Source organism: Platalea leucorodia (genome assembly GCF_965183815.1).
Source record: "Platalea leucorodia genome assembly, chromosome: 17".
Lineage (NCBI taxonomy): Eukaryota > Metazoa > Chordata > Aves > Pelecaniformes > Threskiornithidae > Platalea > Platalea leucorodia.
Genome location: NC_138839.1, coordinates 3,302,198 through 3,327,469, shown reverse-complemented (window position 1 = coordinate 3,327,469; position 25,272 = coordinate 3,302,198). Strand labels below are relative to the sequence as shown.

Sequence of the window (25,272 nt, the reverse complement as noted above, 5' to 3'; positions counted from 1 at the left end):
GAGGACAGTTTTTCCAGCGTGGACAGAGAAAGGTGACTAGGAAATGGTGAAAGTGTGGTGGCTCGGGATCAGCCCATGGCAAGGGCTGAGTTTCAGTGTGGCTTCTCTGTCAAATAAGACTCGGACCCAGAAAATCTGTGGCATGTTCCCTTAGGCTGTGTGAGCTCTCCTGTGAAAATGAGTACGGGCACCCAAGCAAAGTGCTGGCAGCTTCTGGGAGGGGGTTCAGCTCTTGCCTAGCTGGATACCACCAGGCTGGTCAAGGTCATTGCCTCGTGCTGTTTCTTTCCCCTCAGAGAGGCATTTCTCATGATGGGACTGTTCATATGTGCCTGTTTGCTCCAGTGGCACTGGCTTTCCTTGAAATTTATTTCATGCTGAACAGAAGTCTGAAAAGGACTGTCCTTCTGTCTTTGTCCTTTGTGTCCCCAGGGAAACAGATGTTTCCCTGAACCATCCCCAATTGCTTCTTGCACTAGCTTTCTTGATGCCCGTGGGAAGTAGGTATTATAGTAGCCTGTATGCTAGTCTCTGGATAAAAGTCCCTCTAGGAGCACCTTGCTGAGAGTACTACTGGCACAAGTTGAGGGGCTCTTACGTATCAGCTATTCCTCGACAGCAGCTTCGTGAGGCTACCTTGACATGAGAACCACCAGGAAGATGAGTGGTCAGTACTCTGCCTTCAGAAGGATACCTTCAGCTCATGAAAGAGGTGGAGAGACGTGTAGGCATCGCACGGGGGTGTAATAGCTAGCTAGTCACAGGGACCTAGCATTTGGTGTGCAGGTGGCATTGGCAGATACAAGCCTTGGCCCTCCTGGAACAGCATGTCTTTTAGGGATATAGAAGGAAGGGGTGTTAGAAGGAAGGGGTAAAGAAGTCCTACTTCTTTAGCCAAGAGGATGCTGAAGCATGAGGGGTGTTTACGCAGGAGGTAAGCACTGGTGTGGAATTTGTGCTAAGCCGCTAGGTCTGGAATTGCCAAGTGTGGAGGGAGGGAAGGGAAGTTGTGAAATGCAGAGGTGTTTGAAATACCAGTTTGCTGCACTGGGGGGAAGCTGTCTTGTGGGCTGTCCTACTTGGGTTTTATTTCCTCTTACTTTTTTGGCTGTCTGAGAGAGAAGCAAGCCCCTACATAGTCCCCCACCTGGAAACAGTGTTGGTTATGTATTAAGAACCACCTGTGAATTCAGCTCTCAGCAAGCATGTGCGCTTCCTGCCGCAGACGGGTGTGCGGGAGCCGCTGCTGTTTCTGACACAGAAACCATCCTCTGCTCGGCTTTCTTCCCACGTGTGATGAGAACAAGCCTTGCTCCAAGGCAGTGCTGTGAAGCTGGAGATCATTGTGTTACAGGCCCTCATCTCATTCTTACTAATGCCTTTAGTTGTAGGGAGGGAAGACTTAAAGGAAGCAAGGTAATTTTGCTAGTTCTTTTCCCTTCCCTACCACCGGCTTTGGTCACTAGAAGATTCTGTGCCTCTGCACGTTGCAGACAAGCTTAGCCGCTGCGTCATGTCACCCCTAGGCAGCCTGTGCAATCCCTGCTAAAAGAGGAAAGAACACCTTTCCTCTGTAGGCTGTGGGGTGACTGTGACTTCTGGGGCATGCTTGGGGACTAAGAGAGTGTGATCTTTCCGAAGAAATAAAGCAAGCCCTGGAAATGCTCCCTGGAGGTATGTGATAGCAAAGGCATGCAAGGGGCAGCCAGGACTGGCTGGAACCCTGATGGGTGAGTCGGGGCACGACTTAGGATACTTCAGTGGCAGCTAAAACAAGGGTGAAAGCATTCTTTATGTGGGAAGATGCTTCTTTCTTAACACCCAGCTGGACTAGGAGCAAAGTGTATGGCACTGGGAACAACTGATAGTACTAGGAACAGTAGAGGAACACCAGAAATTAGGCTTTCTGGGAACTGTGGGTTTAATGATAATGATGTACCTGTATTCAGGAGCAGGCTCATATTAAGAAATCATGGTGATACCAGTCTCTCCTGAGTGACAGGCACTGAACTCTCTGATGAGGTTTCTAGCTTGACTTGCTGTCAGTAGTCACTGGGCTGTTACACAGCACGATACTGCTGGTAGAACGAGTGCAGGACTCCAGGCAGACTTTCCTAATATCCTTAAGTTTTACAAGGGCAGCTCCTAAGCTGTGTTCCCTGTTTTTTCCAGGTCCGAAGAATGGTTGGGGCTCTAGTTGCAGTTGGCCAGGGAAGGTTAATGCCTCATCATATAAAGGAGTTACTGGAGATAAAAGATGCACGGGCTTTTCCGTCAAATGCCATGGCTCCGCCATCTGGACTCTTTCTAAAATCAGTGGAATACAATGAAGCAGGTAGGTGAATGCAGGGAACAGCATTCTTTTTGTAGGAGTCACATCTAATCCTGATGGGAGCAGTAGCACCCCCAGGCTTGCTTTATGTGCCATCTGACCTATGGCTCACGGCTTTGCTCATTGACACCCACATCGTGGTGAATGCCCCAGACTGTGTAGGTGTTTACAGCAGTTCCTGTGGAACAATTGTGTATTTTTTTCGTGGTAGAATCCTTCCTCTTATTTGCAGAAGTTGTGTTGACAATGACTTGTGAGATCTCACATGAATGAGACTTTCAGTTCTCATAAACTCTTGTTCTGTCCCTAACCATGTATAAAGACCAAATCATCTGGGGTATCTAAGTGCCTACGGATCCATTTCTGTTCACTCGCTTCTCCCTTGGTATTTATGAGAGGATTGTACAGACTGGAGGACAGAAAACAGATCATCCTTTTGCTTATATGGTGGCTCTCTCAAAGTAACAGCATCTGATCTAAACTATTTAAGCTTTTTAGCTTAAAAAAAAAAAAAAAAACAAAACCAAACCACACACAAACCAAAAAAACCAGAGGGGAAAATTTGCAGAAAATAGAAAGTGGATGTCATAGAAGTTTGACATTCCTGCTGGGGATAGCAGGTATTTAAAACCGCAAGGATTAATCTGTCTCTGATTAATCCAGTGCCTGTGAAATATGGATACAAAGGAGCTTGAATGTTGTTCTGAGCACTTGGCCTGGCCTTGAAAAGGCAGCTGCTGCTTGCTGGTTTTGGCCCTCCCCAATGGTGCATTTCCTAACAGTGCTGGCTGTGCCCGTGGGGGGAGCCCAGGCAGGAAATGAAGACCACGGATCTGAAGTGCTTTCAGGTGGTTTCAGTGCCACCTTTTTCCCTAAATCGATGTGGTTTTTTTTTTTTTTCTCTCAGATTTGGACACCACAGTTGCCCCAGGAGAATAGCAGCTCTGTGAGATAACAGCCCCGTCTGAAAGGACTGTTGTTGGGGATACGTGATGGAGGTTTGCCAAGCGCTCTTTACACAACACGCGGTCTTGTCTCAATAAAAATCATTGACTGTGACTGTAGGCATCTTCCTATCATTTGTTCTTGCCCTCTGAGACTGCCAAGGGGAGAGGAAGAACAACTCCATGCTGCTTTCAGATAACTGCTTTTTTTCTTTTTTTCTGACATTCTGGTGCCTGTCTCTCAAACAGGAGGAGGAAGGAGTGGGGCTTGGGTTTTTTGTTTTGTTTTTGGTTTTTTCCCCTTCTGTGGTGTGTGTGGGAGGGATACAGGCTTAGAACGGAGGAGAACGTAGCATTTCCTCTCTGCCCCTCTGCTCTGTAACCCTGCCTCTGTACAGCACAGCGCAAGGGACAGCTGGTGCCGTTTGCTGCAGTGGCTTACAGAAACAGCCTTTGAAAGTACTCGCCATTTCCTCTCCTCATCACCAGTCACTCTCTCCCTGAACCGTAGTGGCTTTTATGTTATCCTGTTCCTTGGTACAAAGTCATGTCTGTTGCCCTTAGGCTGTGGCATGTTACAGAGCAAAGTTCCTTTGAGGTCGCCTGAAACCGGTTTTAATGGTCACAGTCTGGGCTAGCAGCACAGGAACAACTGTGTGAGTGAGTCGGCCTAATCACGAAATGAAGCACGTTGGGCAGCGGGGGCTCTGTAGCCAGAAGGTGGCTGCCCTGCTGTTGTGGGGCTCCGATTTGCTCGGTGCCACCTCCTGCTCTTCCATCGCTGTTGGCGCAGCGCTGCTGCGGAGCGTGCTGGAGTCTGTCGGTGAGCTGAGGGCATGTGAATCGTAGTGCGGAGCAGGGAGAACTTTCTTCTTTTTCCTTTTTTTTGTTTGCTTGTTTTTTTTAAAACCACTCTAATCTCAAGTTTTGCCTACTCACCCAAGCAATAAAATACACATTGGGTAACTTGTGGGTTTTTTTCTCATGAATGACACCAGAATCTCTGTTTTGGTTATAAAATGACTGTTAAGAGTGCCAAGTTACAGGAAAGAGGATGCAAATTTTGACTTCTGAAGTTCACAGAAGAAACAATACCTGGTTTAAACACTCTCCTGCAGTGGAAGCGGTGTGCAGCTGAGATGCCTGGCACCACCATGATTAATCTCCCCTTTGTCCATGAGAGGAGAAGAGGAATTACAGAGAAAGCCAGTTTGTCAGAGCAGGCAGCCCACTTAATCTGGTAAGAGGATGCTCTTTGTTGTGTGGCAATCAAAAGTGATCTAAACTATCGCAATCAGATAAATAAAGGAAGAATCTTAATAACCTCTTGAGAGACTGTGGAGTTGCCACCCTCTGTTTGCATGGTGAAGAGCCACAGGGTAGGCAGAGGGGGAGGCAGCAGCTCTTTCTGACCTCTCTTGAGGCCACCCTTGCCTTTGGCAGCGGGGATCGAATCAGTGAGTGGGCTGATACAGAACAGGAGGACAGCCGGTGCTAGGTGTCCCCTCGGGAGAAGTGAGGCATCTCTTCCCCGCCCTGTTCCAGGTAGCAGTTTTGCCAGATACCTACTTTTGACTGCTTGGGAAGGAAAGGCAAGATAATATTGGTTACTGTCTCCATTCCCATGCAGCATGCTGACTGCTAGCTGCTTTATTCCCTCAGGCACTAATTCCCAAAGAAGACGACAGAACTTCAGAGGAATCCTGGGTCTCTGCTATGGAAAAAGAGAGCTGAAGCTGCTGTGTTGCGAGTGTGGTACCTGTTTGTGCTTTTCTGGTGCAGCCTTGCTGGGTAAGTACAGCATCCCTGCCTCTAGGTAACGTGCTGCAGTGATTTTTCAACACAAGCAGTGGGGCTTGTCCGTTTGTGTTCCAAACCCGAACACTGCCCCTATGTTTTTAGACAGCGGTTTGCCTGAAGAGGGATGGCAGCAAAGTCTTGCTCTTCCCTGCTTTGGGGGGAAGTGAGAGTTGGAGCTACAGGCCCATCTCAGTGTCTCAGACTGAAGCGCTGGTTTCAGAGAGGCTGCTCTTGCTCTGCAGGCTGTGGGGGCTGGAGGTGACTAAGGGTGGCTTTGGGTGGGAGCGTTGTGTCTCCCTCTTGCAGTGGGTACGCGGAGGGAGCTAAAGCGCGCGCTCATGCTGGCCGCGCGCCGCGCTCCCGCCCCGGTTCTGCGGGGTGCACTTCGCTAGCGGGGCAGGTGCTCCGCCTGCGCTCCGAGGGACAGCTTTTCGTCTTCGCTTCCTGTGGTTTCTCTCTGTAGAGCGACGGGGGAGAGCTCCGTGCAGTCTGCCTTGCAGGACAGTTTGCTCTGGTGTTACAACTACGCAGAAGAGCTTAGCAGTGACCCCGTAGTTGTGAGGACTCTTTGGAGAGGCCAAGTGTACTCATCTGCAGGTTTTGCACGAGAGATGATGATCTGAGCTCTGGTAAGTTAACTTTCTAACTAAATTTATTATAAGCCTTTACAGGGCAGAAAACCAAACCAAATACTAACGCTGTTGGGGTGTTAATCAAGCTAATGGCTACTGCAGGCTTGGGTATCACTGTGGTGTGGTGTTTTCTCATTGTGGCTTTTTGTTGTTTGGTTGGTTGGTTTTTTTTAATAGTAGCAGTGCAAAAATACCTGCTATTGATATTTCTGCAAATGTTTCCCCACTTCTGGTTACAATAAAAACCTATCGTGCTTACGGGCTTGTTACCAAACCCAGTAACTGAGCAACCCGGGTTCAGCTCTCCAGACAGCAGCCTAGAAGCAGGCGAACTGGCTAACTCTGCCCTTAGCACAAAGAGCTGTTGTGGGGTTTTGCTTTGTTTTTTAAATCCCAGAGCAACTGTTAAAACTAACCTAAAGACATTTAATTAAAGAACATGCTCTCTTAGCATCATAAACTATACCATCAGTAGAGAACTTCTGTACAAACTCCTAATCCGAAACATTTTTTTGGTGTCCGTCATTAATGCTTGTTACTTTTGTCAAGGGGTATTTAGCATTCTTTTCCTTTTTATGTTGTTGCATTATTAATTCTTCTCAGTTGATTCAGTCTGGACATCCAATATATGGGGAGATCTGCTTTCTCATTGACAGTGATGCTTTAGAACTAAAACCAGAAAAACCTTACGCTTGTCCAGAGTTCAAAGACTCAAGCTTGGTTTTATATGAAAACATGTCTAATAATTTAACGAACTCAAAATCCAGTGGAAACTTCGCTGTATGCTTTTCTGTGTTTTTGTAAATCAAAGAACTTTGTACAGAATCAGAAGTTGAGTGGTGCTTTTTGGTTGTCTGGAAGAAATAACAGCCCCTCTCCCCCCAAAAACCCCAACCAACCAAACAACCCTGGGGAAGCAAAGCTGAATTTGGAATCCGATCAGGCTCCATACTTTTAAGATGGTAGATAAGTAGATGATACATTATTATAAGAGATGAAAGTGGCTATGTACTGGGAAAATATATGCTTAGTCGTAAACTCTGTCACTTCTATTACCTCTCACAGGGAACGAAAATACTTCCAAACAGACTGATGTACGCGGTGGGGTCCTGCACTGCGTACGTGACTGTTTGGAACTGGGTAGAGGACCAACTTGTAAAAGACTTGTAAAATACTCCATGTCAGTGATTTATTATTCCCCGCCGCCTCCACTGTTCCTTACTTCTGCCGTAGCTGAGCTTGAATGGGTTGATGGTACTCGATGGGCTACGTCTAGGGATGGGGAGCGCGACGGGTACAGGCACCTCTGGCAAGCGCCGCCCGTTCCTTCCCAGCAGTCGAGGGTCAGCGCTGGCCGCTCGGAGAGTGCAAGACGCGATGTGGGATCCTGTTTCAGATGGGGAGGGATTTAGGGGATTAAGTGAGACTACAGGGGCTGAAAGCAAATGATATTAGTGTAGTATCACGGTGCAAGCAGCTTCTGTGCCTTTGGTGAAGCCTTGGAACCGCATGGCCGGGGATCTGTGTGGAAGCAGTTTTGGGCAGTGCTTTCGCAAGACCTTTTGCCATCTCCCTGCGGTCAGCCAGCATTAAGCATGCAGGAACTCTTGTGTCTGGCTTCTGCAGAATCGTGGGACAACGTATGTGCTGTTTGGACAAGTTCCTGGTGTTCGTCCGGAGCTGGTACCTGGCAGGGTCTGTGGATGTCCTGCCTGCGCTTGTCCTGTGAGCAGCGGTAGCTCGTCAGCCCCTTCGCTGTCCTGTCCCTTTAATGATTTTACAGGCCTCTGCCTTATCTTTCCCCAGTTGCAACGCTGTGCTTTGAACCTAGAGAAGATAGATGTTCGGTGGCTCTTGCTCTGGCAGAACTCGGAGATAAAGGTCGTTTCAAGTCCTACGCTGCCTAAAGTTACGGCTTAGCCGTGCCAGGTTTTGTATTAATTTTCCTCTGTGTGTGTACAAGCCCTTTGCTCTAAGGCGAAAGACCTGTGTAAGCAGTTATGTGTGCTTACCTACTTAAAGTGAAACCATTTTTTTCCTTTCTGATCTTCCAGTTATCATCTCGGGTGCTTTTGCCTTCACTAGATAAACAGCTACTGGGGGGAAGTGTGAGTTCAGAGTTTCCTTTTCAAAGTACCCGACAACCTGTGTGTTTCTGTGCTTTCAGTGGCTCAGCTTCGGGAACGTCGTGGGTGTTGTAGCTGGGGTTAACTTCTCCACTGCCTTTAAGGGCTTCTGTTCAGGTGTCTATGCTTGGCTTAGGTACTTGGATTTCTTTTCTATTTGGTGGAGAGAAGCTGCGCTGTGGGAGTGCAGTTTATCGCTTAGGTGATGTGGGTGACCTAGACGAGGAGTCCTCCTTGTACGGTGCCTCCTCCCCGTGTTCCCAACACATAACCGAGTCCTTTGGGCGCCCCGGTAGCTGAGGTGGGTGGTGGTTCCCCTCTGCAACGTGCCTGCGGAGTTTAGGGTGCTGTGAATTCACCCAGCAGCTCACACCGAGCCCTCCCCCCTGCGTATGAACCTCACCTGAGGTGTAAACGGGAAGGATGGAAAAAACCCGGTTTCTCTCGGACCGTCTGCACGCGTGTTACGATGACCTGGGGCTGTGTCCTGCACCACGTACTCCCCTGCAAAGGAATGCTTCTTCCAAGGGACCTGGCTCATCTTGTCTGCAGCGCCGAGCCCTTCCCCTCGCTGTTCGTGGCTGGCTGTGCTGCTCGCCATCCGCCCTGGCCCACTCCTGCGTGGGGCTGGGGGCGGTGCTGCTGCTTTGTGGTTTGGTTAGCAGCTGGGTACGGATGCCAGCTGCCTGTTTCCGTTCCATGCCTTAAATACTATTTCTTCACTTTAACAGGACGGTTCCACACATGCTCTTTATAAACCTGCAGCAGCAAGGTTAAGAGTTCAGCCGCACAGAGGACTGAGTTAACTGTCACGCTGGAGCAACTGAAGAAGCAGTCCTGCTTGTATTTTTGCCACCCCCGCTTTTCTTTTTTCCTGGGAAGCCTGCACAATCCATCTCTGCAGTTTTTTAAGGGCAGGATAATAAGATCGTACATCTCAGAAATGACACAGGAATTCTGGCAGGGCTTAGGAATGGGCAATTAATTACCAGATCTCCAAAGGTGTATCGCTGCTGAAGTTCTCCTGTGCTGCTTCAGCTGCTGGCCCGCCCTTAGCCAAAGCTATAGCCTTCTACGGGTCGGTTTTTTTTGGTTGTTGTTGGTTTTTTGGGTTTTTTTGGATTTTTTTTGTTTTGTTTAGGGCAGGAGACACGACACACACAGGAATTGCTACCTCTGTTAATTCAGTAGTGTCATCTTGTGATGATTTTAATGCCAGTAAATAATCTTGTCTACTGTGTAAACTTCAAATGCTTGTGTTTTAAATGATTTATTCTCCCTTATAGCAACACCGCTTCCCATCTAAATATCCCAAGCACAGACTTCCGAACCACAGCCTTCACCAGACTTGGCATCGCTCAGTTGCTTTAGCTCTTGCCCGCTTGAGACGAAATAAAACTCAAGAACCGCCTGAGGTAAGGGATGGCTTAACTTTTATCCCATGTTGGACATCCCTGCGCTCCAGCCATCATGGCAGATATCTCCTGGACTGAAGGAGTCTCCAGCGGGACAGCTGCCAACGCCAGCTCAGAATTCAGCTTGGAAGCAGACTTCCAGTATTCCTTGTTTACCGTCATCTACAGCATTGTCTTTGTGCTGGGACTGATAGAAAACGTCTTGGCGCTGTACCTCCTGTCCTGCAGAGTAAAGCACACCTCTCATTCCTATGTATACATGATCAATCTCGCTCTGGTAGACACCTTGTTTGTTTGTGTGTTGCCTTTTAAAATTCATTACCACCTGAATCGGAACAACTGGATCTTTGGTGACGTGGCTTGTAGGGTGACGGGGACTTGGTACTATATCAACATCTATCTAAGCATCGCCTTTTTCACCTGCATGTGTGTCGATCGTTACATTGCGGTGTTGCACCCCTTCACGTATATCCAGATCAAAGTCAGCCATTGTGTGATGGTGGTCACGACCCTTTGGCTGGTCGCCCTGAGCATCATGGTTCCGCTTATCCTCGGAGGTCCCCTCCACAACAGCGGCGCGAGGAACACGACAGCGTGTTTTGAGAACTTTGCTACGAGCAGCTGGCTGTACCGCATGGCGCCTTACAACATCCTGGCCTTGGTTTTTGGGTTTGTGATCCCGTTTTCCATCATTCTGATCAGCTACCCTCTCATTGCGAAGAGGATCTCGCAGATCAAGCACAGCATTCACAAGAGGAAGGCCCTGAGCACTATCTACATCATCCTGGTCATTTGTACTTTGTGCTTTCTCCCCTATCATCTCACTCACTTCCTCCACTTTTTGATGAGAACCCAGGTCATCCAGAATGAGTCGTTTACCCACTGGATCTATAAAATGCGAAGGATCACCTTAGCCCTGGTGAGTTTCAACTGTTGCCTTAACCCGCTCTTGTACTACTTCACCTCTTCCAGCAAGCAGTGGCACCTCAACTTCAAGCTCAGATTCAGGTCTAAAATAGTGTACACGATCTGCGACCAGAAATTCGAGGAGTCCACCTATGTTTATAAACTCCATCGGAGACCCGGCGATAAAAACCACAGAGATGGAATCAACTGATCTACTTAAAGTAAGTACAGTGTTCGTCTTTCCAACCGTTTCTTCGAAAACAAACCTGTGAAGCCTGCCGTCCTTTGGCACCGTGGTTGTTAATCAAGGCACGGCTGGAGGGAAGTGCCTATGTATTTTTATTAGCCAGCTAGGCCAGCGCTTGGGGCGGCGGTATTCTGACAGTCCTAGGCAGCACACGGGGAAACGTGCCCTCTCCAGGCACGCTGACGTTTTGGTCTCCTTTTGTTTCACTTTGGCCTTGGCAGGAGCACCCAGGGCCCTTCTGGAGGGCGGCGCAGCCCGGGAAAGGGTTACTTGAAAGAAACCAGCCTCCCGATTGCCCCTAGGAAGGGGACGGGGCAGTCCTGCTTGGCTTTTCCCTGTTTTGGGGGGATCCTGTGTTTTCTCCCTGGGGGCGGCTGGAGCCGGCTGGGTTCACAAGCTGCTTTCCGCCTGCATTTCACAGCCAAATACGGGCGCCTCCTCCCTTCTGTGAATTGATTGTTTGGCTTCCCGAGGAGCTGTAATCTGGGTTTCTAGCACTGCTGCCTGTGGATTCAAGCTGGACATCTGCTAACGCAAGTTTAGAAGAGATCAGATCTGTGTATTTATCAGCCGGTTAAGGCTGTGCAGGACCGGTGCTCAACAAGCTCCTCGTGCCACGCGGTCAGTGAGGGAAGTTACGGTAGGAGCCGGCACAAGGCCTCACGCTGCAGTCCCGTTCCAGTGTCACTGGGTTTACACCACAAAATGTGCCTGACCTGTTTCACCCCTTCTCTTGTATTAACAGAACCACACGGCTTCTGAGAACGGCCGAGTTTTCCACCCTGTGAAACATGAGACTTTGGAGAGAATTTATCACTTGTGAGTTATCGGAGTCACCAGAAAACCACTGGCCTGGCTGACAAACCTGCTTAGGAGCCAGCTACTTAACAGGATGTGATTTTTGGTGACAGATCTACAGCCTCGTGGTTCTGTTCCTTCCCACGCCAGCCCCAGACTTCACAAAGCGCGTCTGTGCCTTTGGCCGGTGCTGGTGGACTGGACCAAGACCTGCGACGGACCGGGAGGGAGGGAGGTGGAGGAGGATTGTTGTGGCAGACCGGTGTGGGGAGCTACACGATCGCGTGTCTCTGTACGATGTAGTAACTTCTCTTTGCGCAACGGACGTTGCAGCTTCTGCCCATATTCAGCCAGTTTTCTGATGGCAGCCGCTGCCACCGTCTACTCTCTGGTTCAGGACGGGAGGTAAGGGGTTTGGAAAACAAGCGTGGGTGTAGGGGTACCGTGGGGTCTTGGTTTGTGGGGAGGAACCACGCGCTGTGATGGTAAGCGAGGGCCCTGAATTTGGGAGGCTGCACGGACCATTACAGCCGATCGCTCGCCCCCGCAGCAGTCCGAGCGTGTGCGGCAAGCGACCCAAGGGCAGCGCTGCAGCTGCTCTAACGGAGCTGAAGCCCCGTCGTGGACGGCTTTTGTGGGTGCAGCGTTGCGTTTGCTGGGTGTTGCTACCTGCAGGTTGATGCCTGTTACTAACGTCGGCTCAGGCACTGCCCTCTCCCTTTCTGTCTTTTGCTCTTAGCTTGGAGGAATTTTTTTTTAAAATATCAGTGAGAAAACCTGCTTGAACTTTTCTAAAATACTGAAAATAAGGATTCTTCTGCTTCACTGGGCTTGGTAAGACAAGCGCAAACCCTTGCCCTTGTAAAATGGAGGGAGCATTAGGACAGACTCATCCTTTACCTTTCATGAGACGCTGCTTTTTGTCCCAGTTATAGGCTATGGAAAAATATCCCAGCGCGAGCGCGCCTGTGCTCTCAGCTAAGCACCGTTTTTATGTTCTGGACAGAGGAGGAACAATTTTTATTGGAGACCCCAGCCAGGAGCGCAGCTTTCTCGCAGGCTCTGTCAGCTGCCACTGAGGGACGTATGGACAATAAAAAAAGCTGCGCTGCTGGGTAAATAGCAAATAACATGTTTAGGGCTTTATCCCCGTGCCTCCCATTGTGCTTATACTTTGCGTTTCAGTTGTGAAGCTTTGACAGCTCCTTGTTTTGACCCCTCAGGCCTGCGCTTATCTCGTGCTCCCAGGCCTCTTTAAGAACGGGCTGGCGTGACTCCCCGGGCAGGTTTCCAATGGGAGAAGACTGCAGTGCTGCCGCACAGAACGCGCTGCCACTGCAGTAATGCAGAAACACGGTAATTCCTTTATTAAAACAAAACCAGAAAAAAAACATTGACAATGTAAACAAAATAAAACGTAAGTCTCTCTGCGACCCCGCTGTGCCTGCGGCTCCCTTCTCAGGGTGTGCTCTGGGGCAGCCCTTTTTTCAGCAGGGACGTGAGATAGCTGCCCAGCTCCTCATCCTAGAGGGAAGGAAGAGAAGGGGGATGAAAGCAATCCTCCACGTGCCTTGCCCATTTGGGGCAATAAATTCGACTCTGGTACCTAGAAACAGACTGAAATAATTCTTGGAGCCATCAAACTCTGATGTTGGCAGTGTTCAAAAACGGAAACCAGCCCAGTTAGCACAAATGCATTTCTGGGTCTTTTTCCAAAACAGCAGTGTAAACCCCCATCTGCCAAAGTGGGTGCCTGGACCCGAGCTGTCTCTTTTGAGGAAAATGACCATTTTTCTTGAAAGCAAAGAATAAAGAACCATTGATGTTCCTGCTTTGCCCTCAAGAAGGCATTGCCTGGCTGTAAAGAAAGCATTTAGAAATAGAGCCATAGAAAGTATACTTTTGAAAGGAAGAAAACGTAATGACTGTGTCTAATCTTGCCACAGTTTTGCGTTAGCTAGCTTTCTGCGTGTTGTTTAAAGTCTTGCACGTAAGAAATGCAATATAAAATACCTCCACACGCTGCACGGCAGCAGTGATACAGCTGCGCGTATAGAAGCTGGATACTGTAGCGTCCTCAAAACTCAGGCGTAATTGTAATTAACTCAAGTTGCCTTGAGTCCAGCGGCCCCAGAGGAACCTGCCTCAGTAGAGCTCCTGTAAAATGATTTGTACTAAACCCAAACTGGTAAAGAAAACGGCAGCGACTCGCCTCGTGTTCTTCCGGTTAAGCTACTTCAAAACCGGAGTGACGAAGACTCGCCCTTACAATAGCAACCCACATCGTAGGGCAGTTGTGGACTGGCAGGAGTTAAGATCAGAGTTGTGTGAAAAGTGTGTCTTCAAGTCTTCCTACCTGGTACGTCCAGGATACGAGCAGAACTTTGGTTCCTTGATCCTCTGAGTGTGCTGTGGCTTGGATAAGAATGGACTCCACTGTGATAGAACCGTCGGGGAGATGCTGCACCGAATAATCTTTCAGGACCCTGGTAAGAGAGCAGATGTATGGTGGATTTTGGATGGGGCACGCGTACACGCGGAAGGGAGGGTCACCCCCCGCACCTCTGAATTCCCGACAGCCGCATGTTGCTGTTACTTTTAGCTGTGTCTCTGAGCCAGCAGCCCCTGCCCAAGGGAGGGAGAATGGGGCCGATGGATTGATAGCTTGCTTATTTTGGTGCTTATATTAATCATGTAGGACTTCGATTTCCTACAGAATTTATTTCTGGCTCTCGGGACAGCTATAGCTCCAGCCTGAACCCTGTTCCATCTGAGCAAAGGGCTACTCACAGAATCGACCAGCTGCCTGGAGGAAGAAAACAGCTTTTAAAGTTCATCTGCTGCCAGCTTTTGAATAGCTTTAAGAGGTGTCTTGACCCTGTGCTTGATGGTCTCACTCCAGACAATTGTACTAACTCCAGCGAGCAGCAGTAGTGACAGCAGCGAACCGACAGAACAAAGGTTTCGGGTGACTGCTGTAGCTTGGCAATGACCACGAGCTTGTAGGCTGACTACCAGCCACTGCTCTGGTTACGTTAGCGAGAGAGACTAAAATCTGGCGCGCGTTCGTCTTCTGGGGCTGCAGAGAATCTTCTCTTAATAACTCCCTGGGCCTGGTCTGGAAGGCCAGACAGGAGGGGGCCCTTGTACTACCTCTATTAAGAATGATAAGCTCAAGCCCAGCCCTAGGGGGGAAAAGCCAAACGCAGCAAAGAACGGCCTTACCCTTTGAGGTGGTTATACACGCGAAGCACTGTCTCGTGTTCTTTCCGCGGGTCCTGAATGTGAACGCGGCAGGTGAAACGCAACTGGTGTTCTGCAAGGCCCAGCTCCTTCAAAGCTTGCTCGGGAGAAACCAGACGGAAGCTCTGCAGAGGGAAAGTACAAATCCATTATAAGCTATTTCTTTGTGAATTTTTATTCCTCCTCTGTGGTCAGGTGCACACAGGTACGTGTCCATCGCTGCAAAACTCCAGCAGGTAAGGTTATTCCTTTTCAACCTCTGAAACGTCTCGGCACATTTCAGTTACTACTGCAGGCAGCGACAGCTGGGCGGGAACGTGCGATGGACAGCAAAGGCAGAGGTAAGACAGCGGCAAAATGTCCACCTAAATAATCATATACCAGTCCTTTGCTTCCCAAAATTAAAGTTGGTCTCTGAATGGAAGTTGGTTTAACCTCTTTATCAGGGGAATGATTTGTTTAAATATAAACATGAGGTTACGGAGCAAGAGCTCCTCCCTTGGCACCCTGCCATCCTTGCCCGACAAACTGAGGTCTACCACCAACAGGCTGCTGCTTGATTCTTTGGATGTTTACAGGCAGGGTGAATCAGGAACACCTTAGATTCACAGGCTGAAAACCACAGCCGCCTCAGAATGGCTGTAGCTGCACCCAGTAGCCTGCAGGGGCTCCGGGCAAAAAACAGACTTTGAACAGAAGCAGCTCATCAAATTTATCAAATTTATTCAAATATCCTTTTCCTGTGACTTCATCTGTGAGCATTCACGAGACCGACCAGTGAAAAATTCTACCTCCACCACACTCTGCTCATGAATAGCAAGACGCTAGTTCGGACTAGTGAAGGCTCTCGGTCAAGACCACTGACAAGCTAAAGCGTCTGTCTTGCGGCTTAGCCTCCCCGGGTGTGCTGTCAGCGGGCTCCTCCCAAGCAACGGCGACTGTTTACCTTTTAGTTCCTGTTCGCCCAGACCTCGCTTATGAATTATAACGACAGACTCAGTCAGAGGACACAAGAGAAACGTAAGAACTTTTTGACTTACGTTATCCTTCATAATTAATGTGCCATGCATTAGCTTTGGCTTCTTGACATCTGGTAAGAGACCTAAACCAAGGGCAATGGAAGAGAAAGACAACACGGTTAACGATGATGGGCTTACTTTTCACACAAGATGACTGCTCTACGACTTAATATTGGATTTCTGAGTCCCTGCCGAGGTTCAGAGGTGAAGATGGTATACCTTTGTTCTCCTGTCTGTTACATGGCGCGTAAAGCATTATCAGTGCTCTAGACACCTAAGAAACCATGCTTAGTAATGCAGAACGACTCCCTCTCTTCCCGTACCGCTTCCTGATTTGAGAGGTTTTAGATTTTTCTTAAATGGGGTTTATAAAAGTAATTCCAGTTCTCACAGACCTAGATAGTAAAAGCATACATGACTTTGTTTTCATAGTGAATGGGCAATGAGCAACAAAGTAGCATATCGGTGTTTGTTTTTAAACATTACCGGATATGTATTTCTAGCACAGTAGCCACTTCATTTCACAGAAAGCCCCCTCAACCATTAATGCTCATAAAACCTGTTCCTTTACACCACTGAAAGTCACCATTGCTACAGCTGGCCCTGCACTGCGGTTTCCACCTAATATGAGTGCTATACAACACAACAGCAGGGACCCAAAGATTAAATTCTTAGTTGAAAATGTGTCACCTATTGCTGTTTCTCTCTTCAGGAGTCCCAGGGATATGTCCACGGGAATGCTGGGATTGGTGAATATCGTGGTGGTCTCTCCGTTTGCAGGCATGTAACAGTTGACATCTGCAACACAAACAGCCAGTGTCAGGGCCGCAGCAGCCACTTCACTCGCGAGCAGCGTGCAAGCATCCCGAGAGCAGCTGGTGCTGTGATTTTGGCAGAAGTATGGATTAAGTATGTGAAGTTCAATGCCCTCCCTTCTACCACCCTTCCCTCTTCAGTACCAACACTATACGTACGAAATTCCTGTTCTATTTTCTGCTTCAGAAACTCCATTTTCTTTGCTTCGCCGTGGACCAGGAGAACATTGCGCGGCTCAGCCTGGCGAATCAGCTGCATTATGCCCTTGGCATCCGCGTGGGCGCTGAAGGACATGTACTCCACCTGCATCTTCACTTCCAGCTGGGGGGGAGCGGAAAGCACAGGCCGTGTGAACCAGGAACACCTTTGGCTCACTACAGCTTCTACGCCACACGCAAACAGACCCAGACTCCTCTGTGTTTAGTTTAAAGAAGGAAGCAGAACACCTGAATTGGAAAATGAGGTGGGCGAGAGCTGCTTAGCAGCAGAGACTGAATATGATGCTGTACAGAAAAGCCTTCAGTAACTTACAGGATCAAGTGCTCAGTTTCAGAGCACAATACTTGCTGCCCAATACTTAAGGACAGTTGGTATCAGTTTTAATATCCCTGTCTGCCTAAAAATGTATCATTTTTACCTGATTTACCTAATTTTAGTTATTAAACATTATCAATATGCCCCTGACAAAGTCTTGCGGGCAGAAAAAGACACGCTGTTTCCAATGCAAAGGGGAAAAAACCCCGAGTCCGACCCCAGAGAAACTGTGGCTTGGGTATTTTCAATGGTGTATGCGGGATATTCCCATTACAAGTATGTGGTGTCTAGCTACCACCTGAAGTTCTGAAGAACTTCCCCCAAACGATCCTCCTTGAAAATAAAACTTACTATTTGTCTTCCTTCCATTTCCAGCTTGCGCTGCCCACTCAGAATCTTATGGCCCACGGTTCCCTGCACACAGTAGCCTGGCATGATGACCTGAGAAGGAACCCAGAAAAATCTACAAACTCCGCACATGGACTGCATAGCACAGCTGTTGTTAACATAAAAATAGCCACAAATGCATAATGCTGGTCTAAGTTTGTGTTCTTCCCATCTTACATACTAGCCTCCTTCCCTGGAAAGCTGCTTGCTTTGTTCTGCAGCTCCAGAACACACATGAAAAATGAAATTAGAAAGCAAACTGCTGAAATCTACACGCCAGTAAATAATAATTAATGCTAGTTACGAATGTCTTTGTAGCAGCTTCAAATTAATGAAAGCACTTTTGAAAATAAAATCTCCCACAACCTCCTGAGACACGTAGCTCCTCTGCTTGCCCTGTCACACATAGCGAAGAAAAGTCAGAGCCTGAAAGAGGACTCGTGTCACTTAACCCTAGATGCTCAGGAAAAGCTTTCCTGCAACCTTTGTTCTAACGACAGCAGCAGTACCGCTGTCACAGCAACACAAAACGTCACTCAAGGAAACAGAATTTCTTACCATATTCTTTTCGTTCCCCGCCCATTTCCTGAAGATCTGAAGGGACTGTCCTGCATGAAGCATACCAGGGGTTGCAAACACAACCTAGAATTCAAAAATGTGCCAAGAATCACCACAGAAAACAGTGGTTTTTTCCCTTACTTATAATACATAAATATCCTAAAACTGTGGAGAGTATCTACTAATACACCTTACAGCACACTTACTTACTTGCTCCATCAAAGCTCTAATGGGGATTTTTGCTGTTTTTATTTTTCCCACCTTGTCTCATTTTCACAGAAGTTGAACTACTGTTTTAGGAATTTTTTGTGAGCATCCCTAGTGCCTGATAAAAACTTTGACCAGTTCTATAATGGTACTATCGCGCTCAACAGATTCCTCTTTCAGCTACGTAAACCAGTCAGAAATAAAACCAGCAATAAAAGATTGTGTTGTAAAGGATCTGTCTCCTGACTTAAGTAAGTCAAAAGAATATACTGTAAAAGTTATGGTGTGAATCGGGTCCAGACATATAGATTATGTGAACATGCAATGAATTTTTTTAATTTTCTCTGGGCATTTTACCTTCACTGAAATTAAGATAGGAAGATCTTTAATAGTTATACAGATAAAAGCATTCAGACGGCCTGGCCACAGAAGGGTTTTTGATATTAACGGGGTAGAGTCTGCTTTTGCAGCCTATCTGCGTGCCTGAGCCAGTGAACGCAGCTCCCCGACGCTACACCGCTGCTCTGTTACCGCGGTAACGCCCACCTACCATCGGCCCCGGATTGTCTGCAAAGGCCCGATCGAATGCTTTGATGTGTTTGAATTCAAACATGTTCCTCTGGACAAATGTTTTCCGAATTTTCTGATTAGTCCAGGTGATGAAGAGCTTGTAATAATGATTGGCCTTCTCTGTCAGTCCCGTGGAAAAATAAATCGGAGCCTTCAAGTTCATTCTTTCCCTGTAGAAAGAAGCGATATCCGTAAGGGCCAAATCAGGATCCTGGCTGTCCACGCTGAAAGTCCATAAACCTATGTAGTCTCCAAAGATTTTTTTGTGCATGCCCTACTCTCAATAAGCTATAAACCGGTATTATGACAATGCTACACCATTATGCCTTAGCTTCCTACAAAGTAGGCTTTAGTCCAATTCTCCCCCCCCACTACGGACAACTTCCTTCCGTTACAAATATTACTCATTCTGCTATGGGAAATAATTAAACACAGTATCAGCAGGTATTACCAAAACCATTTCCATACAATGCTTACACGCAAGTTTAATACTTGTTCATCCCTCCTCCCCCTCCCATGAAGAAAACAGTTTTACAACGTGGCAAAAATGTAATCAAATTTTTTAAAGGACAGTCGATCCCGAGTGGAGGAGTGGAGTGGAGAATGACTCTGGACACAAAAATGGTTAGTTTACTGCTTAGAGCCAGGAACGCTGGGAAATACGTGGAAAGAAGTAATTCCGCCACTGCTAGCATGGGCCGAGATGCAGAGGAGTACTAATGAGAGTACTTTTATTAAACAGACGTGAAAGAATCAGAAACCTGCTGGGGCCACAACATGAGGAGGACAAAAAGGAGGTGACACACACAGGAGAGACTGCACTCACCAGAAAGTTTCCAATAAAATGCAAAGTTCCTGGGCACGTCCGAGGGCAAAAACTGGGATAAGCACCTGCAATTGGGGTAGGATTTAGTCTGTGAAACCCAAGCAGCATGTAAATGGCTCTGTAGCATTATCATTTCTGAACAAGTCCCTCAGCTGCCTCTCGCTTTCTAGTATTCTTCTGCTGACCTCCCTTTGCACAGGAACGGGTTGTGCAGTTTTGGAATGCAAGGCACTGATATTTGACAAGCCCCTGTCCGCCTGGCTAAGACCTCGGTTTGCACGTGCTGAGGAAAGCCTCTGGCAGGGCATGGTGCTTGCGGATATATTCCGTTCCGTTCTCTCCTAGAGAATATGAAAACAAGTTGTTGAGAGCAACAATTCTGGTATTATTTACGGAAATGGACACTAAGGTGAGTGTTTCTGTCCTTGAGCGCTTTGTCTGTGCTGGGGGAATCATGACCTTCCTCCCCTCCCAAAGTACGGCAACACTGGAGGAAAGAACATACAGCTGTTTCGATTTCCAATGTTTTCTTCAGTTAGGTGCTGTCACTTGGCAGCAAAGAGTTCACCGCTACTCATTTGTTCTCCAGATTCAGTGGGAAAGCCATCGTCTACTTCTTAATGGAACTGTTTAGCAAACCACATCCATTACCAAGCGACTCACCCTCTTTTCCACAAGCAAGCCTACATTTTGTCCCTACTGAGGCAAGAACAATAAACAAAATACAGAGCTTCAGGTCACAAGTGACAAACTACTATACCTTTTAACCAAAGCGCAGCTCAAGTTCTACACGTACAATCAACAGCCAGGCTAACTTCCCATTTCATCAAGTTAAATGAACTAAGTCCTAGGAACCTAGAACCAGATCCTTAGCTACAGTGAAATCAGTAAAACTTTCCTTTGTTCCCAATTACCACTTCTGCTTCCATTTTCTGAGGGGTTAAAATGTCTCTTTTTATAATGTCTTTTCCTAGGCGTGCTCTAAATGTGGTGTTAATGAAAAAGAGAATCTCAAAAAAAAAGTTTGACATTAGCAAAGATAGGGGCTAACCTCCAAGAAGCAGAAAAGACTGACTGAGATCCTAAGACAGTAACGGACTGATACAACTAACGGCCACGTTACGATGCCACCATCCTATGTTCCACATGCTTTGCGGCTAGCTGAAGTTGTTCACATCAAATCACACTGGACTGGAACAGGCTTACCCAAGCAAAACAGCCGGGCAAGGGAAAGCCACAAACAAGGTACCGAAGCATCATTTACTGTCTGGTAAGCACGTCTGCCATGCGCTTGGCGGGGTTTTATGGTAACAGACAGCACAAAGTAGGATACTGAACGGAGAGACCTGGCTACACTGGAAATCATTTCTGATCAAGTTTAAAAGCAGTAATTGAACAGTCTCAGTTTCTTAATTTACAGGATTAAGAGGATGCATCAGTATACACGACGCAAATCAAGTTAACTTTGACTTCATCCTCCGTATTTGCAGACTGTAAGCATAGCATTTCCCTTACTGCCTCATTAACTCATAGTTTGGTTTTCTTCTTGGCATAATTTAAGTGTTTAATATTCTGTCTTTTAAAGTACAGATGGAGGAATATAAAAATGCCTTCGGTTTCATGGAGTGGTCATGCATAGGTGCCTGAGTTAGTTAATAGCTACATAGCACTACAGAGCCAACAAGAGCCTCACAGAGGAAAAAGCACATCAAACCACATCACTTAGATTATCAAAACGCCGTACCTTCCCTCCTCTTTCTACAGTCTCATGAACTTTCTTCAAGAAGTCTCTTTCTCTGCAGCGTTTGGAATCTCTGATCGTTGTGGCATAGGTAGATTCACTTATTAATAAATCTGGGCGACACTTATCAATCCAGGCAGCACTAAACCAAAAGGAATTTGAAAAAACAAACAAACAAACAATCGAATTAAGAGATGGTATCTGGCATTTCTGATCTGCACGTCTCAAAGAAGGGTGGAGAATGTCACTGTCTCCATTTGCAGATCGGAAAACAGGTACGCAGATGTGCACCGGCTTGCCCAAAGTCACCTAGGAGTTCTGTGGCAGCATCAGGACTCCTCTCTCTACAGGCCATGCTTTCTTCAAATTAATCCAGCCCAGAAGAGAGACTACTGATTTTGAAGAGCAGATCTTCTCCAGTCTACTACTTGTTTTAAATGCATTAAAATATTATTCTAAATAGCATGAATATGATAAATCTCTCATATAGGCCAGTAAAAATAAAATGAACGTTCGAGTTTGTGATTGGCACTCTCTTTGAAAGTAAACACACTGAGGAGATACCATGACAATGAAACATTTCAAACAGATATCTAAGTCCAATTATTACGTAGCCTTAAAAACAGATTAATATGAGTATACAGAAGGAGATTACGTTACAGTCTATCTGGAAGAATCAATGTAAATCTGTTCATTCTCATAATTCAAAATGGCATTTATCTTTCCAGCAAAGACATCGTTAAATGTTCCAGTCTCCTAACAAAGAATCAATGCTGATAAGCCCCAAGTATTAACGGAAACTGTGCTAAAATCTTTCTGTCAGAAGTATCTACAATTCATAGAAACTCAGCCTCCTACTTACCCTAAATGTCTGTCTGGTGTCATGTTATAATCACCCTAATGGAAGAAAATAAATCCATTAATATTCTCAACGTAACGGGACAGGCCATTAAAAGCAGCAGCAGGTACCTACAGCTATTGTTGCGCATACTTACAGTGTACACAACTGACTCGCAGCCAGCCTTAATCTGGAACATGGCTGCCCCCAGCACATGGCCTGCATAGTACGCCTTGATCTCCAGCTCCTCATCCACCTGCACGAACAGGCAAACACTGCATTAGTGCACGCATTTTAAAAAAATAAATTGCCTTCTACAACAATCCAGTTGGTCTGATCCAAGAGTATGCAGACATTACCATTTACCTGAACTGTCTGGTGAAGGTGCACGGCAACCACTTTTTTCATGCAGTCTTTAATCATTTGGGAAGTGAAGAAGTTAGTTTCCCCTTTCTTATCCACAGTTATTTTCCTATAGTCCTCCAGGAGGATCGGACAGATGGCCTTGGTAGGATGTGTCATGTAAATGGGCCCATCATAACCGACCATTTCACTGAAATAGGGTAAAGCTCCGCAATGGTCCAAATGAAAGTGGCTGCAACAAGACACAGAGGATAAAGGAGACGCCGCACAGGAGTTCAGCTTGCCTTGTTCCCAGATCTTGTTTCAGATTTTTAAAGCACTGCATGACACAGAGGAACTAGCCAAAACATGAATGATGGACTTACAACATGTTTGGGTTGCTAGAGACAGCACACAAAGCTTTCTCGTCTCCCATCTGAGCTCTGAGAAGGAAGGAAGCTTTCTCACCTGATGATCACGCAGTCTAGAAAGTCAGTCAGCCTTCCATTCTGAGTGATGTAAGAAAAGTCAGGAAAGCGTCTCTGCAAAGACATGAAAAAGCAGGCGATCCAGTACAAAAGAAAACCAGTTAATACTACATTACTAATCCAACAAAACAATGGTGTGAACGACCTGAAACGCTGGAAACCTGCTGTAATCCACCTTGAGGCAAAACTGCAATAACCAGCAGACCGCACTAGTGTCGGCAATGCGGTAAGAGCTGCGGGCAACACCATCAGCATTTAAGTGCAGAAAGAGTCAAAAAGGACGGGAGGGCTGCCAGAGGACAAACAGGGAAACTGACCTTGCAAATAAATAAATGCCAGCCAAGTTTATCTTCAAAGTAAAACAGGTGACCGATGCGTTTTAGCTTACCCACAGGCATTAAGGCAGAAAGCCTCAAAACCTTTTCTGTAATAGCACATTTGCTCTGTGTCATGCTGTAACTCTTTCTATCTTACACAATATTTTTGCCATTATTCCTTTCCTACTAGCATCAGGTGACCAAACATCAGGAGCATTTCCTCTCTCTCTCTCGAAAGCATCAGAGATGCATGGTGCGGATGCCACAAATAATTAACTGCCTAAAACCAAGCATCTTGTCAAGAGGAGTCTAGCTAATAACGGGATTAATGCTTTAAAGCATAGAAGATACCTGCCCACGTGAAATACAAAAAGACCAAGACCACCAGGAATGGAGCACTCACAGCTTGCTTAATATTTTTTTTGGAGTCCACAACCCAGGGAAAGGATGGCTGGATGGTGGCACTTCATGTATCAGGAATACCGGAGGGGATGTACCCCTTGCACAGGAAGGCAAGATTTTGAAGGGGCAATAGTAGCTCGTTCTCTGCCGTAATCCAGCTCCAGCAGCGGCTGACACATGTGCCCAATAACGCGCACCCAGCTAGTATTACCCACGTGTCATGTCGGGTAAGTCAGGCAACGTTCAAATAAAAGGGAACAGAGTGGAACAACGAACCAGGAGCGCTGCCGGGGAACGCCAGCAGATGCACCTTGAAAGCATCTCTACACGACATTCAGGCTTCTCCACTATACTCACGTCATCGTTGTAGCCCATGTGCATCCCACAGTCAAGCATTACGTTTTTCCCGGCAATAGACACGAGGATACAGCTGCGCCCCACATCCTGGCCAGCTCCTGGACCCAAGCGAAAGAAAGACAAGTAAGACATCTCTGGGAACATTCATAATCACTTCAAAAGACAAGCATTTAAAGGTCCATACAAACTTCCTAGCCCTTTTCTGAGGCAGGAAAACATCGTTCTCTGCCCGCTGCTGTGCGATCGCAGCTACACAGTTTCAAGTAAGAGCAAAACAATGGTCTATCTGGAAAGGGTTAGCATGGAACTCGAAGTTCCCAGGGCTCTGCACCTCCCCAAGTACTCTGCCTCTCAGTGAAAGCACGGACCTTCATTAAGCTCTAGTTAAGCCCATTCCGAGCTAGAAAACTATCCGTCAGGACAAAGCAGTTTTTCTGCTCGGCACATCCTCTGCCCTCTCAGTATATAAATGCGTCTCTGTGCAACCCATTAAAAAACAAGGAAAAAGAAAAAAAGGAGAAAAATTTGCTGCACGTGAATTTTTAGCACTGTTAAGTGAACTAATACTCTACCTATACTGTACAATACTACAATGCTTTTACCAGTACGTATTAATTAATCCTGTAATCAAAATAGAGTTGTCTATTGACTCTGATCGAGTCTTACTTGCTTGAAAGACAAAAGGAGGATGACGACACACTGACAGTAACCAAGTCAGGATGCTGCACAACCGTAACACATAGGGCAGCGTACCACCACGAACGGTTTTTGTGGCATGGAAAGGCACGTACGCCTCCAGCAGTCCGACACATATTACTTTGAATTCTAAATTCCAAAGTTTTCCAGCATTTCTATATCAGAATGATTTTTAGACAGGACTTACCCAGGGGAGTGACTTTGATTTCAGGCATTTTAACAAACTCTAAATCTCAAACTGCATGGTACGTTATTTCAGAAACAGTCTAATGGGGGCCACAAAAAGATTTAGATGTTTTTACAGCCGCCATTTCAGCTATTTTTCAGCATCGGGCTGCAGGCTTAAGCAGAGGCACAACTTCTCCCTAGAGGGAAGACAGTCAGAAAACACAAGTCAGATCAACCACAAAGATGATTAACCACTGGAACTTCAGGCCTGCTTGGCTTCGATAACCACTACCACCGCTACCAAGCGCCGGTGGGCCCGCAGGCCCTGAGGCGGGCAGGCCGGGCAATGGCTCCCGCTCCACAGCGGCTGGTCCCGCTCCCCGGTGGCGACGCTCCTCTCCCTGAGGGAAAACCCGCCCCAGGCGCGGCCCCGGCCCGCTGCCGCCCCCTCGGCGAGGCACGGACACCCCGCCTCACGCAGCCCCCCGCCGCCATCAGCGCTCACCGCCGCCCCGGGCCGCCTCCTCCCCTCGCCGCCGCTGCGCAGGCGTAGCCGCCCGCCC

The 25,272-nt window shown here is 47.3% G+C and overlaps 3 protein-coding genes across 12 annotated transcripts in view; 2 read left to right on the top strand and 1 right to left on the bottom strand.

The window, feature by feature from the left end:
• Window positions 1–3,372, top strand: part of PUSL1 (pseudouridine synthase like 1) — a 28,360-nt gene extending 24,988 nt beyond the window's left edge. The window contains exons 7-8 of the mRNA XM_082328779.1: window positions 2,173–2,335; window positions 3,240–3,372. Of these exons, the coding sequence (XP_082184905.1) occupies window positions 2,173–2,335; window positions 3,240–3,271 (195 nt within the window). The 3' untranslated portion in view covers window positions 3,272–3,372. The remainder of the gene's footprint in view (window positions 1–2,172; window positions 2,336–3,239) is intronic.
• Window positions 3,373–9,304: 5,932 nt separating this feature from the next.
• On the top strand, window positions 9,305–16,605 carry LOC309598325 (lysophosphatidic acid receptor 6-like; the record flags this gene model as incomplete). 8 transcript variants are annotated; one of them, XM_082328777.1, is made up of 4 exons in its annotated part: window positions 9,305–10,376; window positions 11,148–11,605; window positions 16,243–16,371; window positions 16,465–16,605. In XM_082328777.1, the coding sequence occupies one exon, from the start codon at window positions 9,305–9,307 to the stop codon at window positions 10,364–10,366; it is 1,062 nt and encodes a 353-aa protein (XP_082184903.1). In that variant the 3' UTR covers window positions 10,367–10,376; window positions 11,148–11,605; window positions 16,243–16,371; window positions 16,465–16,605. The 8 variants fall into 8 exon arrangements, with proteins under 8 accessions (XP_082184903.1, XP_082184904.1, XP_082184899.1 ...); XM_082328778.1 differs by lacking the exons at window positions 16,243–16,371; window positions 16,465–16,605 and adding exons at window positions 13,570–13,689; window positions 13,899–13,918; XM_082328773.1 differs by lacking the exons at window positions 16,243–16,371; window positions 16,465–16,605 and adding exons at window positions 12,130–12,315; window positions 12,424–12,547.
• Window positions 12,545–25,269, bottom strand: INTS11 (integrator complex subunit 11). 3 transcript variants are annotated; one of them, XM_082328768.1, is made up of 18 exons: window positions 25,215–25,269; window positions 24,729–24,906; window positions 23,846–23,943; window positions 22,750–22,823; window positions 22,306–22,534; window positions 22,097–22,195; window positions 21,964–21,998; window positions 21,105–21,243; window positions 19,361–19,425; window positions 18,515–18,704; window positions 17,758–17,841; window positions 17,164–17,253; window positions 16,437–16,599; window positions 16,153–16,260; window positions 15,484–15,545; window positions 14,426–14,568; window positions 13,557–13,686; window positions 12,545–12,724 (listed from the first exon to the last, which is right to left on the bottom strand). In XM_082328768.1, exons 2-18 carry the CDS (start codon window positions 24,754–24,756, stop codon window positions 12,659–12,661), a joined length of 1,803 nt encoding a protein of 600 aa, XP_082184894.1. In that variant the 5' UTR covers window positions 24,757–24,906; window positions 25,215–25,269; the 3' UTR covers window positions 12,545–12,658. The 3 variants fall into 3 exon arrangements, with proteins under 3 accessions (XP_082184894.1, XP_082184895.1, XP_082184893.1); XM_082328769.1 differs by lacking the exon at window positions 25,215–25,269 and adding an exon at window positions 25,011–25,208; XM_082328767.1 differs by lacking the exon at window positions 25,215–25,269 and having other exon boundaries at window positions 24,729–25,208.
• Between the last annotated feature and the right edge of the window lie 3 nt (window positions 25,270–25,272).